Source organism: Schistocerca serialis, chromosome 7 (assembly GCF_023864345.2).
Source record: "Schistocerca serialis cubense isolate TAMUIC-IGC-003099 chromosome 7, iqSchSeri2.2, whole genome shotgun sequence".
In the NCBI taxonomy this organism is placed as follows: Eukaryota; Metazoa; Arthropoda; class Insecta; order Orthoptera; family Acrididae; genus Schistocerca; species Schistocerca serialis.
This window is the reverse complement of record NC_064644.1, coordinates 607,668,337-607,686,456: the sequence shown is the minus strand read 5'-3', so window position 1 is coordinate 607,686,456 and position 18,120 is coordinate 607,668,337. Positions and strand designations below refer to the sequence as shown.

Below are 18,120 nucleotides of genomic sequence, written 5' to 3'. Positions count from 1 at the left end.
GAAGATTAAATAAATGTTGAACGGGAAATGAAACCATGGTCTAGAGGTATTGGCTTTGACTACTAGTCAAATTGTCTTGGATTTGAACCTTGTTACTGCTTAAATCTTCAGTAAAAAATCATCAGCAATGGTGGCTGAAGACTTCCGCCAGAACATCACCTGCCAGAAGGTCACCCTTGTTCTGAGAATGGTCTTGTCAAAGAGGGTGAAGGAGCGGACAGAGGTTCAGGACACTCTTTTTACCATCAGGGTGGAAAACTGTCTCTAAAAGTCAGATTAATGGCATGAGGGTGTAGAAGGCCACGGAAACCACTGCATTGAAGATACAAAATATATATTCACAGAATGTAGCCTGTAATAAAAAAAGTGTCATGATCTCTACATTGGCTAAAGATTCCAAACTTGTCTCCCATTCAGATCACCAGGAGGGACTGCCAAGAAGGAGCTGATCAGGAGAAAAAGAGGGAATAACCAACAAAGGCATAACATTCATGACTTGGAGTGTCTGAAGTTTGGACATGGTAGGAGCATTAGAGGATCTGAAAATGGAAGTGCTAAGGCTCAGTCTAGATACAGTGGGGGCTCAGTGAAGTTGCTTGGTTGGTTTAAAAGAGGTCATTGGTCCCTCATTCCGAATAAAATAATTCCACAAGGGTGGGAGTAAAATAACCGAGACATACAAAACACAGCTGGAAGAAAGGAGAAAACCACAAGCATGACAGGAGGGCAACAAACACTAAAATGGACAAAATCGGACCAGAAAATCACAGAGAGATGCAAGAAACATGCAGAAGAGATCAAAACAAGAGAGCCGACTACCATGGCTGGCTAACCATGAGAATAAAAAGGAGAAGCCAGCCTCTCTGCAACACATTAAAACGTCCACTGTAAAATCACTATGTGGAGGACACAGAGGGACAAAGGACATGCGCTAAAACTTAGATCAAATGATAAAACCCACTCTCAAGAATAAAAAGTAAAACTACAGTTGAGGCAGTGTTGCCCAACACCGAAGGTAGGGTGCTGGGAAAGTTAGAAGTCCACCGCAGAGTGGCTAAAACTCGATGACCATCATTTGTGAGCCACAGCAACACTGAGGTGGGTCCTCCCAATGGAGGAGATAACCATGCATTAGCCATGTATGGCCAATGCGGAGCCAGCAGAGGACAACTGATTCCCTGTGAGAGGACCGCATGGAAGACTTCCACACTTCCATAGTCTCCCTTATGATATGCAGTTTTTGTGCGTACTGTTATGCCATTCCATCTCCCAAAACCGAGAAACCCTGCAGCATAAGACGGAATGCAGGTCAGTTTCAGAGATGCCCATCTCCAGAAGCGGTTTCTGCATAGCCTGTTTGGCCAGCCTGTCAGCAAGTTCGTTGCCTGTGATTCCGACGTGTCCAGGGTTCACACAAACACCACTGAATGACAGGAGCGTTCCAGGTCATAAGTGGACTCCTGCAAAGACGCTTCCAAAGGATGGCGAGGGTAGCACTGGTCGATAGCTTGTAGGCAGCTCAAGGAGTCAGTACAGAGGAGAAAAAACTCGCCAGGGCATGAGTGGATGTGCTCAGAGCACAAGATATGGCTGCCAGCTCTGGAGTGAAAACACTGCAGCCATCTGACAAGGAGTGCTGTTCAATATGTCCTCCATGAGCATATGCAAAGCCTACGTGACCATCAGCCATAGAGCCATCGGTGTAAACGACTTCATGGCCCCGGTATGTGTCGAGAATCAAGAAGAAGTGATAGCGGAGAGCCACAGGTTTAACGGAGTCCTTAAGGCCATGCGAAAGGTCCAGAAGAATCTGCAGCCTAGGTGTACACCATGGAGGTGTATGTGAAGGACCTCGAGGAGAGGTGGTAGTAGTAATGGGAAGGACTCCAGTTCAAACAGAAAGGAACGGACGCAAACCGCAATCGTAAGCCCTGACCTAGGCTGCCGATGTGGGAGATGAACCGCCATGGTTGGAAAAAAGAAGACTGTAATTCAGATGCGCAGGAGAACTATGAACGTGTGCAACATAACTGGCGAGCAGTTGTGCACACCTGACCTTCAATGGATGGACTCCGGCTTCACCAGGACACTGGTCACTGGACTCGTTCTAAAAGGTGCTATCACTAGGTGAATGCCACAGTGGTGCACTGGGTCGAGTAAACGCAATGCTGAGGGCACCGCTGAATCGTAAACCAGACTCCCATAGTCAAGGCGTGATTGAACAAGGGCTGTGTAGAGCTGCTGCAGCGTAAAGCGATCTGCATCCCAGTTGGTGTTACTCAGGCAGCAGAAGGCATTGAGGTGCTGCCAGCACTTCAGCTTAAGCTGACGAAGGTGAGGTAGCCAAGTCAATCGGGTGTCAAAAACCAGTCTTAAGAATCGAATGTCTCCACTACAGTGAGTGAATCATCATTAAGGTAAAGTTCTGGTTCTGGATTAATGGTGCGACACCGACAGAAAAGAAAATTAAAGATCTCACCATATAGCGAAGATGCTGAGTCAGAGAGAAGCACAACAAAAACATTGTCACAAATAAAGCTTTCTGCCTATAAGGCCTTCGTCAAAAATATACATCTGACACACCCACATACACTCATGCAAACACAACTCACACACACATGACTGCAGTCTCAGGCAACTGTATCCACACTGTGAGCAGCAGCACCAGTGCATGATGGGAGTGGCGACTGGTTGGGGGTAAGGAGGAGGCTGGGGCGGGGAGGGTGAGGGATTGTACTGTATGTGTGGTGGACAGTGCAGTGCTGCTGGGGAGCTGAGGTGGAGAGAGTGTAAGACAGCTATGTGCAGTCGTGAGGGTAGATGGAGAACAGAGGAAAGGTGGGGAGTCCTTATGTTGTGCCTATCTGCGACTCAGCCTGTTCGCTATATAGTGAGTGGCAACTTTACTTTCATAATATTGTTACATTCCATCCTGGATTTTCCATTGTTTGGAGATTAAGACTGAAGAAAAAAATCAAGACAGTCATAGGATTTGTGGGTCATGGAAAGAGGGGGGACAACAACACTGAGATAAATAAAAAAAATAGGGAGAAGTTGCAGTGAAAATGAGTAATATACAATATGTACAAGAACAAAGAGTGGAAGACCGAGAGCAGTGAAGAAGTATTACAGAATGTGTGGAATAGAAATAACATTCTCACAACTACAGAGTAGAGACTGAGAGTAAATCGAAGAAAGATGAAAATAGTGAGAAGTAGTAAGAAAGAAAACAGCGAGAAAATTATCAGAATTGGTGATCGTGAAGTATGAAGTTGAGGAATTCTGCTACCTTGGTAGCAAAGTAAGACATTGAGCACAGCAAGGAGAACGTAAAAAGCATACTAGCATCCAAAAAAGGCATTCTTGAGAGCTTTACTGTATTCCTTTGTTACATATGTTGTGCTACTGTAATGCTTCCTTCAAGGTTCTTGGATTTTTACTTGCATTGTAGTAAAGTGAATTACAGTCCAGTTTTATAGGTGTAAAAGCTTTCAGTGCATTCATTATATAGCACGATAAGATAAAAAAAAAATTTTTATGTAGTCTTTCTCTTTGTGGTAGAATACAAATAATGAAATCAATAAAGATAATCACTTACTGTGTAGCAAAGGTGTTATGTGGCAGGTTATGCATTTGTAAGCTAAGCTTTTATGTTCCATTTATTGTTCATGTGGCTGTCCAAAGCACCAGCTGTATTGTATGAGTTATTACTGATTAGGTTCACTGTTTCATCTGTCTTTATTTTACCACTTGATGAGTCAAGATTGTGTCACCACAAAAGAGCTGGACTTCAAACTGACATACGTTCTACCAACGGAGCTACCAAAGCACGACTCACGCCCCGTCCTCACAGCTTTACTTCTGCTAGTACCTCGTCTCGTACCTTAACAGAAGCTCTCCTGTGAACCTTGCAGAACTAACACTCCTGAAAGAAAGGATATTGTGGAGACATGGTTTAGCCACAGCCTGGAGTGATGTTTCCAGAATGAGATTTTCACTCTGCAGCAGAGTGTGTGCTGACATGAAACTTCCTGGCAGATTAAAACTGTGTGCCGGACTGAGACTCGAACTCGGGACCTTTGCCTTTCGCAGGCAAGTGCTCTACTGGTAGAGACTCGGTCTGGCACACAGTTTTAATCTGCCAGGAAGTTTCATATCAGCACACACTCTGCTGCAGAGTGAAAATCTCATTCTGGTGACGTGTGTTCATTCAAGTGGAGATGGTTTCTATTTTTTGGGCCATGCCTTACACAGTGCTGAGGAGAGTATTTGAAATTTGACTTATCGGCATGAAGTGTATTGTGATTCTTAACTGCCTTACAAATTTGTAGCAATCCTTATTTTAGAAAGATTATTCTTTAAATAAGTGTATAATTTTCAGGTGGCAAGAATGATGCTGGAAGTGTGCTACCATGCTACATACAATGCAATGATACGCAGGGAGCATGAAAAGAATGAGAATCGTAGACTTATTGAGAAGCAGCAGCGAATTGCCTCCATAACACAGAACTTGCGTGAGCAGGGAGCAACTCCAGAACAGTTAGCCGAGGTACGTACAAGCTCTTGAATTGTAACACAAGTCACACATTCATGCCACATTTTTTTTTAAAAATGCAAGCTCCATTTTCAGTGTTATTCTCCCAACAGCTCAAAGACATAAGTTTCAGTATTATATGTAGGCCTTTTATGATTTAGAGACTAAACAACAGATGATGTAAGAAGGTAAGAAAAGTAGTACGTGCAGCTAAAGTGACAAGTCAATGTTTGTTGAGGGGACCAATTATGCAACACCAGCTGAAGAGCTAAGATGACACTGTGTAGACACTCGGCCTCTGCTCCAGCAGTGTCGAGGTTGGAGGTAGTGGCATGCATAATTGGATTTACCCAGGCTGCCACTGAGCTTTGAGCACACAGAGGCTGGACACCAAGCCTTACTTAAATGGAAACCATCTTTTTTATTTATAAACTAATTGTGTGCCTGGATCTCTACAGATTGTTTTAAGATTCATCCCAATGTATATTAATGTAAATAAATCAGTTCTTTACATTAAAGCTGGTTTGAACACTATAGTGTTAGGGAGGTGCAGGCCCTGTTGGTGATGTTATAACTGGCCTTTTGCTGACATGAAAGCCTATTCACCTGCTGATTTGTGTGAAGTCTATAAGTTAACAAAAAATCCCAACAGTAATGCTAAAATACTAGTTTCTCAGCAAGAAATGAAATAATACTCTTTAACAATTCTAAGGGTTGCTTTCTACTGTCCCCTCAACAAACATTGACTTGTCACTTTAGCTGCACGTACTACTTTTCTTACCTTCTGTGGATTGTGTCCTGACTGTGTGTGTTTCCATCTCCACTTAACCAGCAGAGCTGCCCCTGTGATCAACAGCGGGAGGGAGGGAACATTAAATAGAGGGAAACATTCCACGTGGGAAAAATATATCTAAAAACAAAGATGATGTGACTTACCAAACGAAAGCGCTGGCACGTCAATAGACACACAAATATACACACAAAATTCTAGCTTTCGGAACCAACGGTTGCTTCGTCAGGAAAGAGGGAAGGAGAGGGAAAGACGAAAGGATGTGGGTTTTAAAGGAGAGGGTAAGGAGTCATTCCAATCCTGGGAGCGGAAAGACTTACCTTAGGGGGAAAAAAGGACGGGTATACACTCGCGCACACACACACATATATCCATCCACACATATACAGACACAAGCAGACATATTAAAAGGCAAAGAGTTTGGGCAGAGATGTCAGTCGAGGCGGAAGTGCAGAGGCAAAGATGTTGTTGAATGACAGGTGAGGTATGAGTGGCGGCAACTTGAATTAGCGGAGATTGAGGCCTGGTGGATAACGGGAAGAGAGGATATATTGAAGAGCAAGTTCCCATCTCCGGAGATCAGAAGGGTTGGTGTTAGTGGGAAGTATCCAGATAACGCGGATGGTGTAACACTGTGCCAAGATGTGCTGGCCGTGCACCAAGGCATGTTTAGCCACAGGGTGATCCTCATTACCAACAAACACTGTCTGCCTGTGTCCATTCATGCGAATGGACAGTTTGTTGCTGGTCATTCCCACATAGAATGCGTCACAGTGTAGGCAGGTCAGTTGGTAAATCACGTGGGTGCTTTCACACGTGGCTGTGCCTTTGATCGTGTACACCTTCCAGGTTACAGGACTGGAGTAGGTGGTGGTGGGAGGGTGCATGGGACAGGTTTTACACCGGGGGCGGTTACAAGGGTAGGAGCCAGAGGGTAGGGAAGAAGGTTTGGGGATTTCATAGGGATGAACTAATAGGTTACAAAGGTTAGGTGGACGGTGGAAAGACACTCTTGGTGGAGTGGGGAGGATTTCATGAAGGATGGATCTCATTTCAGGGCAGGATTTGAGGAAGTCGTATCCCTGCTGGAGAGCCACATTCAGAGTCTGATCCAGTCCCAGAAAGTATCCTGTCACAAGTGGGGCACTTTTGTGGTTCTTCTGTGGGAGTTTCTGGGTTTGAGAGGATGAGGAAGTGGCTCTGGTTATTTGCTTCTGTACCAGGTCGGGAGGGTAGTTGCAGGATGCGAAAGCTGTTGTCAGGTTGTTGGTGTAATGGTTCAGGGATTCCGGACTGGAGCAGATTCGTTTGCCATGAAGACCTAGGCTGTATGGAAGGGACCATTTGATGTGGAATGGGTGGCAGCTGTCATAATGGAGGTACTGTTGCTTGTTGGTGGGTTTGATGTGGACGGACATGTGAAGCTGGCCATTGGACAGGTGGAGGTCAACGTCAAGGAAAGTGGCACGGGATTTGGAGTAGGACCAGGTGAATCTGATGGAACCAAAGGAGTTGAGGTTGGAGAGGAAATTCTGGAGTTCTTCTTCACTGTGAGTCCAGATCATGAAGATGTCATCAATAAATCTGTACCAAACTTTGGGTTGGCAGGCCTAGGTAACCAAGAAGGCTTCCTCTACGCAACCCATGAATAGGTTGGCATACGAGGGGGCCATTCTGGTACCCATGGCTGTTCCCTTTAATTGTTGGTATGTCTGGCCTTCAAAAGTGAAGGCCAGCTGGAAATATCACTTTGCCACGAAGAAAAATGATCCTAATCCTACTCCTAATGATCCAACTCCCCAAGACACTATCCAAATTGAAGCCTGCCTGGGACAGTTCCGTCCTCCGTCACAGCGGGACCCACCTCCTCTTCCTCAAAATCACCCTCTCCAAACCTTCCACGAATTTCTGACTTCCAGCCTTGCCTCTCAATCCTTCTTAAAAAACCTTAATCCTACTCCCAACATCAGCACTGCTGAAGCCCAGGCTATCCGTGATCTGAAGGCTGACCGATCCATCGTCATTCTTCCGGCTGACAAGGGTTCCACGACCGTGGTACTTGATCGGCGGGAGTATGTGGCTGAGGGACTGCGTCAGCTTTCAGACAACACCACATACAAAGTTTGCCAAGGTAATCCCATTCCTGATGTCCAGGCAGAGTTTCAAGGAATTCTCAGAACCTTAGGCCCCCTACAAAACCTTTCACCTGACTCCATCAACCTCCTGACCCCACCGACACCCCGCACCCCTACCTTCTTCCTAAAATTCACAAACCCAATCATCCCGGCCGCCCCATTGTAGCTGGTTACCAAGCCCCCACAGAACGTATCTCTGCCTTCGTGGATCAACACCTTCAACCCATTACATGCAGTCTCCCATCCTTCCTCAAAGACACCAACCACTTTCTCGAACGCCTGGAATCCTTACCCAATCTGTTACCCCCGGAAACCATCCTTGTAACCATTGATGCCACTTCCTTATACACAAATATCCCGCACGTCCAGGGCCTCGCTGCGATGGAGCACTTCCTTTCACGCCGATCACCTGCCACACTACCTAAAACCTCTTTCCTCATTACCTTAGCCAGCTTCATCCTGACCCACAACTTCTTCACCTTTGAAGGCCAGACATACTAACAATTAAAGGGAACAGCCATGGGTACCAGGATGGCCCCCTCGTACGCCAACCTATTCATGGGTCGCTTAGAGGAAGCCTTCTTGGTTACCCAGGCCTGCCAACCCAAAGTTTGGTACAGATTTATTGATGACATCTTCATGATCTGGACTCACAGTGAAGAAGAACTCCAGAATTTCCTCTCCAACCTCAACTCCTTTGGTTCCATCAGATTCACCTGGTCCTACTCCAAATCCCATGCCACTTTCCTTGACGTTGACCTCCACCTGTCCAATGGCCAGCTTCACACGTCCGTCCACATCAAACCCACCAACATGCAACAGTACCTCCATTATGACAACTGCCACCCATTCCACATCAAATGGTCCCTTCCCTACAGCCTAGGTCTTCGTGGAAAACGAATCTGCTCCAGTCCGGAATCCCTGAACCATTACACCAACAACCTGACAACAGCTTTCGCATCCCGCAACTACCCTCTCGACCTGGTACAGAAGCAAATAACCAGAGCCACTTCCTCATCCTCTCAAACCCAGAAACTCCCACAGAAGAACCACAAAAGTGTCCCACTTGTGACAGGATACTTTCCGGGACTGGATCAGACTCTGAATGTGGCTCTCCAGCAGGGGTACGACTTCCTCAAATCCTGCCCTGAAATGAGATCCATCCTTCATGAAATCCTCCCCACTCCACCAAGAGTGTCTTTCCGCCGTCCACCTAACCTTCGTAACCTATTAGTTCATCCCTATGAAATCCCCAAACCTTCTTCCCTACCCTCTGGCTCCTATCCCTGTAACTGCCCCCCGGTGTAAAACCTGTCCCATGCACCCTCCCACCACCACCTACTCCAGTCCTGTAACCCGGAAGGTGTACACGATCAAAGGCAGAGCCACGTGTGAAAGCACCCACGTGATTTACCAACTGACCTGCCTACACTGTGACGCATTCTATGTGGGAATGACCAGCAACAAACTGTCCATTCACATGAATGGACACAGGCAGACAGTGTTTGTTGGTAATGAGGATCACCCTGTGGCTAAACATGCCTTGGTGCACGGCCAGCACATCTTGGCACAGTGTTACACCGTCCGGGTTATCTGGATACTTCCCACTAACACCAACCCTTCTGATCTCCGGAGATGGGAACTTGCTCTTCAATATATCCTCTCTTCCCGTTATCCACCAGGCCTCAATCTCTGCTAATTTCAAGTTGCCGCCACTCATACCTCACCTGTCATTCAACAACATCTTTGCCTCTGCACTTCCGCCTCGACTGACATCTCTGCACAAACTCTTTGCCTTTTAATATGTCTGCTTGTGTCTGTATATGTGTGGATGGATATATGTGTGTGTGTGTGTGTGTGTGTGTGTGTGTGTGTGTGTGTGTGTGTGTGTGCGCGAGTGTATATCCGTCCTTTTTTCCCCCCTAAGGTAAGTCTTTCCGCTCCCAGGATTGGAATGACTCCTTACCCTCTCCTTTGAAACCCACATCCTTTCGTCTTTCCCTCTCCTTCCCTCTTTCCTGACGAAGCAACCGTTGGTTGCGAAAGCTAGACTTTTGTGTGTATATTTGTGTGTCTATCGACGTGCCAGCGCTTTCGTTTGGTAAGTCACATCATCTTTGTTTATATATATATGACAGGTGTCAACAGAAGATAGTCGATCTTCAGGATAGCGCATCAAGTCAGCTTGCTGAAGTATCCCACCACCTGGAAGATGCCTTTCTGCTGAATACCTGAGAATAGTTCAAAATCATCCTATGCTGGGAAAATATAACATCACAGTTCTTCAACATTATTTTTGCATTTGCTGTCCAATTGATATAGGTGAACAAATTTAGAAAGTAATTAATTGATGGCAACGTCATTAGAGAGAGAACACAAGCTCAGGTTTGAGGAGGATGGGAAAGGAAATGCAGCCAGGAACTATCTCTGCATTTGCCTTAAACCATTCACAAAAACACACAGATGTGGCAAGTCGTGGGATACCTCCTTTTGCCATGCGTAGTGCAACAGCTTGACATGGCATGGACTAAACAAGTCTTTGGAAGCCCCCGACAGAAACTTTGAGTGATGCTGCCTCTATAGCCATTCGTAACTGCGAAAGTGTCGCTGGAGCACGATTTTATCTCTCAATTACGTCCCGTAGTTATTTGATGGGATTCATTTTGGGCGATCTGGGTGGCCAAATCATTTGCTCGAATTGTCCAAAATGTTCTTCAAACCAGTCATGTACAATAGTGGCCCAGTGGCATGGCTCATTGTCATCCATAAAAATTCCATCTTTATTTGGGAACATGAAATCCATGAAAGTCTGCAAATGGAGTCCAAGTAGCCAAACATAACTATTTCTAGTCAATGACCAGTTCAGTTGAACCAGAGGACCCATTCTATTCTGTGTAAACACAGCCCACACCATTATGGAGCCATCACCAGCTTGCATAGCCTTGTTGATAACCTGGGTCAATGGCTTATTGGGGTCCGCTCCATTCTTGAGCCCTATCATCAGCTCTTTCTAACTGAAATCAGGACTCATCTGACCAGGCCACAGTTTTTCGGTCATCGAGGGTCGAACTGATGTGATCAGAAACCCAGGAGAGGCACTGCAGGTGATTTTTTGCTGTTAGCAAAGGTACTCGTTTTGGCTGTGTGCTGCCACAACCCATTAATGCCAATTTCACTGCGCTCTCCTAACTGATACATTCATCGTACATCCCACATTGATTTCTGTGGTTGTTTAACACAATGTTGCTTGTCTGTTAACACTGACAACTCTGTGCAAATGCCACATGATCATAAGTAATGCATGAAAGTTGGTATTTTGTTGCGTACTTTTGACACTGTGTATCCCTGAATATTTAATTCCATGATAATTTCTGATATGGAATGTCCCATTCATTCATTCATCCATCCATCCATCCATCCATCCATCCATCCATCCATCCATCTCCAGCTACCACCCTGTGTTGAAAGTCTGCCTCTCATTTAGAGTACCGAACTTTCAAGGACATAGAATGAGCCAAGGTGTAAATTAAGAAGGATGTAGCTGCCAGAATCTAATTTTCTTTGATTGTATTAACAATTATCATTAATTTGCAGTACTATATTAAACTGATTTGGTTCACAAATATAACTATCCTAATGTTAAAGCATGTAAAATGATAAGAGCACTATATTGTAAATGTATGAGAGACAGCTTAGGAGAATAATTTGTTTTTTCATGGTATTTGGCTTTAAGATTACCTAAATACAGGAGTGCTCTGACAGTATTTATTTATTTATTTTCAGATTGAAGAAATGTTGACACCACCTGAACGCAGCCTGGTAGAGAAAGTCAGGATGATGCTGAATAAGCTCAGTATGGCCGAACTGCAGCTGGATGAAACAATGTTTATATTGCAAATATTTCTAAATTACTGAAATAAAGTTGTTTTGAATAATATGCCTTAATTATTTTTCACTTCATTACACGACACTCTTAAATTAAATTGTCATGTTCCTAAATATTTTTCACAACATTTTGGCACGACAGCAGAAATTCAGTAAATGTCTGAAGATGGCCTTGTAAGCCGAAAACCGGTTAACAATAAAAGTAATATTGTAGAACAAAAGCAAACTGGTGCTTTTCATTTATTACTACATACTGTACATCAAAGTCAATCCCCATTGCTTAATATCACTGTCAACAGGATATTGCTCCTTTACCACGTGTATTTAAAAACCAAAACAGAACTAGGAAGAGTGTTGACACTGAAACATCACAGTTGGCCTCGAGCATGAACAAACGAGAACTTACGACTACGAGAAAGGAGCAGTGCAAGCCCAACCTCTGTCCCTCAGGGTTGACAACCAACATCCATGTTCTGTGTCTGGCAAAAGCAGAACTGACTTGCTGATGCCTTCTGATATTGTAGGGGTTGTATTCAAACACCCTCATAGACCAGGGATAGTCTCCTCCCTTGTTTTAAAATAAGAAAATGAGGAATGCACAACACACAGCATTTGTTAACCGCTCCAGCAAGTTGTTTTCTCAGGTTGACAGTGTCATAAATATGGTAGTTAGGAACTGACCTCTACTGGTATCTCATTCAACCATAGTTCAAAACAACCCCCCCCCCCCCCCCAAACACATACTTAAAACTGACAGATTAAAGTGTCTGTACTACTAAAATTTGTTTCACAACTAGTAAGCAGAGTCTTCCAAGAACAATGGTCAATATTCAGGGATATGACAGAACATTAAGTGCTCATATATCTTAAGGTATTCCTGACACCAGGTGGTTGGCCGTGGCCATAGCAGACCCTCACGTGGCATGCCCCGCCTGGCAGTGAAACATCCATAACTAGGTGTGTAACAGTCAGTGGGTTAAAAGCACATGTTCACTATTTTTTTTCTTCTTCTTCCAATGATTGTTCCTACCACACCACTGAATACTGACCATTCCTCTTGGGACTCCCTGTATATTTATTTTACTTCTTTTAATGTTGAGTATCTTTGGTGGGATTGAGATCCTTTTAATTAAAAATACATGCTAGAAATGTGAAAATATTCTAGAAAAATATTTTAGGCATTTAGATTATAGCTGTGCCCCACTGTTTGTTTACTGCAATAATTTACCACCCCTTTGTTACACTGGGTCTATTTCTGGTTGCACTCGGAATTATCACTTGTAGACACTTTTTACCAAGAAACCAACTGTACATGCATAAGCCATTATACAAGTTGCAAGCGTTTTTTGGGCACTGAGTATGTTCCAAACATAAATGGAAAAAGTTGCATGCTTATGTTGTCCTGATTCTGTTTTAATGTGAGACCTGTCTTTAAAACAGATTTTAGTATCTGGAGCATAAACAGCTGACATACAAAATGGACTGAAAAGTTTATTAATAATATTAATAAAAGTTACAGTAGTACCTTAAGACACCAGGACGTACTTGCACCACATCTCCTAGGTAAGGTGTCCTAAAACTGATACAGCAAAAATTTTCCAAAAAATGGTACATCCAGTCTATTCATAAGAAAACTGTACTTATCACAGATGTTCCTACTATCATTTATGCTGCTGTTCTTTGGGAATGGCCAGTTATATTTTGTTTTTCCAGTATAAACTCAGCAGTGACGTAAAAAATAATTTAGTCAGTCACCAGTTTTCAAATCGAAAATAAATGTGACAGTTCTACATCATTTGCCACAATCTTGGGAAATATTGATTCTGTACCCACCAAATTTGGATTACATAGACAGAAAGATGTGCTCTGTCTGGTGGATTATTCATTACCTTCACATTTATTAGATGGAGTTAGTTAATAAATGGCCAATATTATTCCTAAATGTGATACAGCAGTTTCCTAAAAGTGGTAGTACACTTTTTTTTAAATCATGCCATTCTGTTCACTGAAATGTGTGTTACTTGCTGCAACAGGCAATAATGCAGCAGTTGTGCTGTATTTCTTGCTATTGTTGTTAGGGAAATGATGCAGCAGTAGTTGTTGATATATTTCATGCTATTGTTGACATCAGTGCAGCAAAAGCAGTAGCAGGGATATAGACTGTGCTACAGTTTTGAGTTAGTGGTGTATTGCTATTCCTCTCAGGTCACTTTTACAGGTAGGCCTAAGTATAGGTTTCATCTAAAATAGGCCCCAACTGTTCTTAAATTTATTTTATGCCAATATTATACAATATTAAATTGGAATATTTTGGGTCATGACAGGAACAGTATGGCACCTTCATATAAGGAAAAAGGAAGGCCATATAGTAAAGAAGATATTTCTTCAGCTATAAACGAGGTGAAAGATGGAGCTTCACTCCGGCAGGTAGCATTGAAATATAAAATGGATAAAATGTTCCCGCACAGCAGGGTACATGGTACTCACTCAGGTGTGCAAGGTAGGAAAACAGAGTTGACAGCAGATCAAGAAACAACTTTATCTAATCACTTGAAGACACTTGCTAAATAGGGATTTCCAATGACAAGAGCTGAAGTGTTGCTGGTTGTTCAAGACTTTGTGGAACAAAATGGTTTGACCACTCATTTTAGAGATGGAAAACCTGGTTCAAAGTGGTTCAGACATTTCTGTTTGCAAAATTCATTAACACTGAAGAAGCTGGAAGCTCTTGAAATGAATTGTAGAAAAGCTACAAGTGATCCTTTTATTATTTATGATTTCTATGATAAATTAGAAGCAATATTGGAAGAGCTGGACATCAAAGATAAACCAGCCAATATATGGAATTTGGATGAGACATACTTTTCAGCTGATCCTTCCAGGATACGAGCTGTTGGAGGTATTGGTTAGAAGTTTTTCTGGGATATTCACGGTTCTGGAAAAGACAATACAACAGTGCTTGCTTGTGTGTCAGCTGCAGGCAGGGCTCTTCCACCACTTTCATTTTTGAGGGAGTGCACCTATGGAGCTCCTGGAAGGGAGCACGTGATTTTTCTGGCACATTTTATTCAACTGCTGTTAATGGTTTCATGAGGTCATTAATCTTTTCGAGCTACTTCAGTCATTTAGATCCCACAATAATTGAAAAAGCAAGGAATGAGAGAATTGCAATTGTGAAGCTGCTCCCACATACAACTGACCAGCTGCAACCTTTAGACAAGTGTTGCTTCAAGCCTTTTAAGGACACTTGGAATACTGAGTTGATTTAGTGGCGAAAAAAGCAATCAGAGAAAACCATCTAAATCCGATTTTGTGGTGGTTGTGTGTAAAGTATGGACAGATGCTTTGAAACCTAAAAACATAATATCAGGCTTCAAGAACACAGGAATCTGCCCCTATGACAGGTCACAGTATCCTATTCATCGACTGGATCCTGAAAAATTACACAGATATAATATCCAAAACAAAACTGACATAAACAAATCCACAAATATCAGTGAGCCAGACCTCAGCATTTCAGAAAAGAACACCCAGTTGTCTTGCTCTGTTGGCGGTGAAGTTGAAGCTAGCGGTTCTGAAAAAATTTGTGTAGCCCCTGTTTGCAGCAGAGAATCATCAGCAAGTTTTGAAAATTTACTCCTTCAGAGAATAAAAGAAACTGAGAAATATGTGACCAAATGTAGTCGCATCAACCCAACGTCACAAGTAATAACTTCAGAAGAACACAGCAAACTCATTGCTGAAAAAGAAAAGCCTCCAAACAACAAAGGATCAGGCCTAAGCCAAAAGCATAAGACTAGGAAAGTTATGCCTACAGCCAAAACTACTGCAAATACACAAAAGAGTAGGCCTAAGGAGACCGATTCAGATTCCGACAACTGTTCGAAGAGTGACGACAGCCTTGATGATGTAAATCTGTTAGAAGAATCCACACCAGATCCGGGTCGACAGAAGCGTCCGATCCCACGCGTCGGCTTAGACCCGTGACGTAAGGGTGTTGTCGTGTGTGACGTCATGACGGCGCGGACTTTGGTTTGAGTGTGGCTGTCTCCAGTTCTGTTTTATCTTATTTTATTTACTTTTCTGATCTGTTCGTTCTATCTCGTGAGATTTTTTTAAAATTTAAAAACACTTATTACTTATTTTAATTATCTGTTTCCTCCAATTTCTGTTTTAGTTTATTATATTTATCTTTCTGATCTGTTCGTTCTATCCCGTGAGATTTTTTTTTAAAAAAAAGACAAAAAACACTAATCAGCTACTGAAGCATCTTTATCTTCTATAGGTTGCAGGGGTTACGACCCTTGGGGAGGTGGGCGGGTATTCATGCATGGCTGTCTTCACTTACACATTGTAGCTACGCAAGGCGTCTAAATTTGTTTATATTTAGTTTGCCCCCCCCCCCCCCCCACCAAAACACCCCATTTCCCGCGTTTGTACCGTCAGTGTCATTAGGCTTCTTGTGGAAAGTGTGTGTGTTTCTTTTTGTTTCCGCCATATTTGTGACGTCATGGGTCAAAGCAGACGGGCGGGATCGGACGCCTCCGTATTTCCCCAGATCCTGTTGTAATGACTAATCCAGCACATGTAGCTGAAGGAGATTATATTTTGGCTACATTTCAAAGAGGGAAGAGAAATTATTACGGCTATAGGTATGTGTGCACCATTCAAAAAATTTTAGAAAATAATCTTGAAGTTATGGCTCTAGAGTCTGTAGACAAGGACAAAACAGTTTTTAAATTAAATGAATAAGACATTTCTGATTAGTAAGAGTGATGTGATAGGGAAATTGGCAATTCTTCAATTGCTGCTGGTTTTGGAAATATCAGACAAGGAATCTGTTTTGTGTTTAACGGTCCTGTTGATGTTCATGAAAAAACAAAAATAAGACAGTGATTATCTTTTGTGCATTTGTTATTTTTGTATCAGTGTCAATATATCAAGTATAATTGTAAACAGTTTCTACTCATTGTAGCTTAAATTAATGATGTCAAAAATAGAAGAAACATATAAAGAAGTTTTTGTAGTTGACACCAACGTTCATTTCATGCCATAAATATACTTAAAAAAATCTGTGAAAGAAAACTCCCAGTTATACTTAGGTAGCCTTTCATTTTCTGTACGCTCTATCTCATTTTTAAGACCTCAGTCTCATATCTTCATTGTACTTAGGAATATGTCATGTGCATCATATTTTGAACCAGTCGTATCATATTTAAGATTTTCAGTCCAAAAAAATGATAGTGTTTTATTTATTTTTGTTTTAGATTTGCAGATCTAAATAATTAAACACAGTGCCATTTTAAAGCAGCTAACATTGTCTTTCATGTACTTCTTTCCCTTCAGGTACTTTTTTTCTTTAAAAAATGAAAACATATTTTGTGATTTTGTGTCATATTTAGGACACCTTACCCTACAAAATTCTGTGTGCACCCAGACAGAATGCAGTATGGAGATACAGAACATGCACAAATAAAAAATGTAAATAGTCAATACCAAAAGTTACAAACATTTTCAGTAAAGGATGTTCTGCTGGCCAAAGTAGGTAGATTGTAATAATCTGGAGCTTTAAATAATTACAAACTAAAGGGATTTCAAAACTGAAACGGAAAGTTTGTAGCTGGTGTGCCTCATTAGTTTTAAGTTTTAGTGGTGAGGTGTGGTCATTAGATGAGACTATCCAAAACTTGACAGTGACCACAGAGGGATGTGTGTTGGGAATTACTAGGACAGACAAGGAAACAAGCGAATGTATCTGGGGATTAAATGGTGTAAGATGAGAGCTTGTAGGAGGCGAGTAAATGACAGGGGAAAATGTGCATGAGGCTCATGGGCGTTTTATCAATGAAGGCCATAATGGACGGCAAAGTCTACAGGCAACCTTTACGTAGCAGAGGATGTTGAATGACAGACTTTAGATACTACACAAAAATAATCCATGTTGAGATTTAATGTGTTTCAAGCAGCCCTCAGAAAAATGTGACAAGTTCATTACTTTCGTTGCTGTAAACAATTTAAGGAAAACTACAAATCTGTTAATGAAACAAATGGTCACCTTTGATAGAAAGAAAGCCTCGTTTAACTTCATGTGCTAAACACTAAATTACTGCGAATTAAATTCGCAACTGTTTAAAGCGGTTGGCACAGGTGACACTTAATGCTTAAAATCCTTGCTGCGTGCTGTCATTCACTTTATAGTGCTTCTAAAAGAAGTCTCCAAATGCGCTTAATATCGGTTACGTCGGCGACAAAATTTTATATTTACATATACGGCGAGGTTAATTTAAGGAAATGAGTTATCAGTTCCAAGGTCTGCAGTTAAGACACAATTAATACCACGTACTGAAGCAAACCACGTTAATGTTGTGTACTGACTGCGTCTGCTCATATCAGACCACACAATTTTCGGCCTATATTCAGAAGAACACACACACGTATCACTGCCACAAAATACTTCTTGCTACACTTATTAACTATTAAAAACTAACAGCTTCACGTTACGCCATGATAACTTGACAATCACAAGTCTCCTGTACATTAACGAGGCACTATCGATGAGCAGTTCGTGGATACAGTACTCTTACTTGAAAATACAACAAACTGTGTTTGCATACGAACACAATTTCAGACATCACAGGGCATACGCATTTCACAAGATACACACCACTTCCATGCTAGTTGGTGCAGAAAGCAAACTGGATATTGGTCGATAAAGAAAGAAAGAAAAAGCATAGACTTTACACACTGGCATAAGACGTCTCCTGTGTAAATGCACG

General features: G+C 42.4%; 1 protein-coding gene across 2 annotated transcripts in view; it reads left to right on the top strand.

Annotated features, from left to right (window-relative positions):
• Nucleotides 1-11,394, top strand: part of LOC126412684 (DNA-directed RNA polymerase III subunit RPC3) — a 139,881-nt gene extending 128,487 nt beyond the window's left edge. For both annotated transcript variants that reach the window (XM_050082393.1, XM_050082392.1), the window contains exons 8-9: nt 4,382-4,549; nt 11,243-11,394. In XM_050082393.1, the coding sequence (XP_049938350.1) occupies nt 4,382-4,549; nt 11,243-11,374 (300 nt within the window). In that variant the 3' untranslated portion in view covers nt 11,375-11,394. The remainder of the gene's footprint in view (nt 1-4,381; nt 4,550-11,242) is intronic.
• The last annotated feature ends 6,726 nt before the right edge of the window (nt 11,395-18,120 follow it).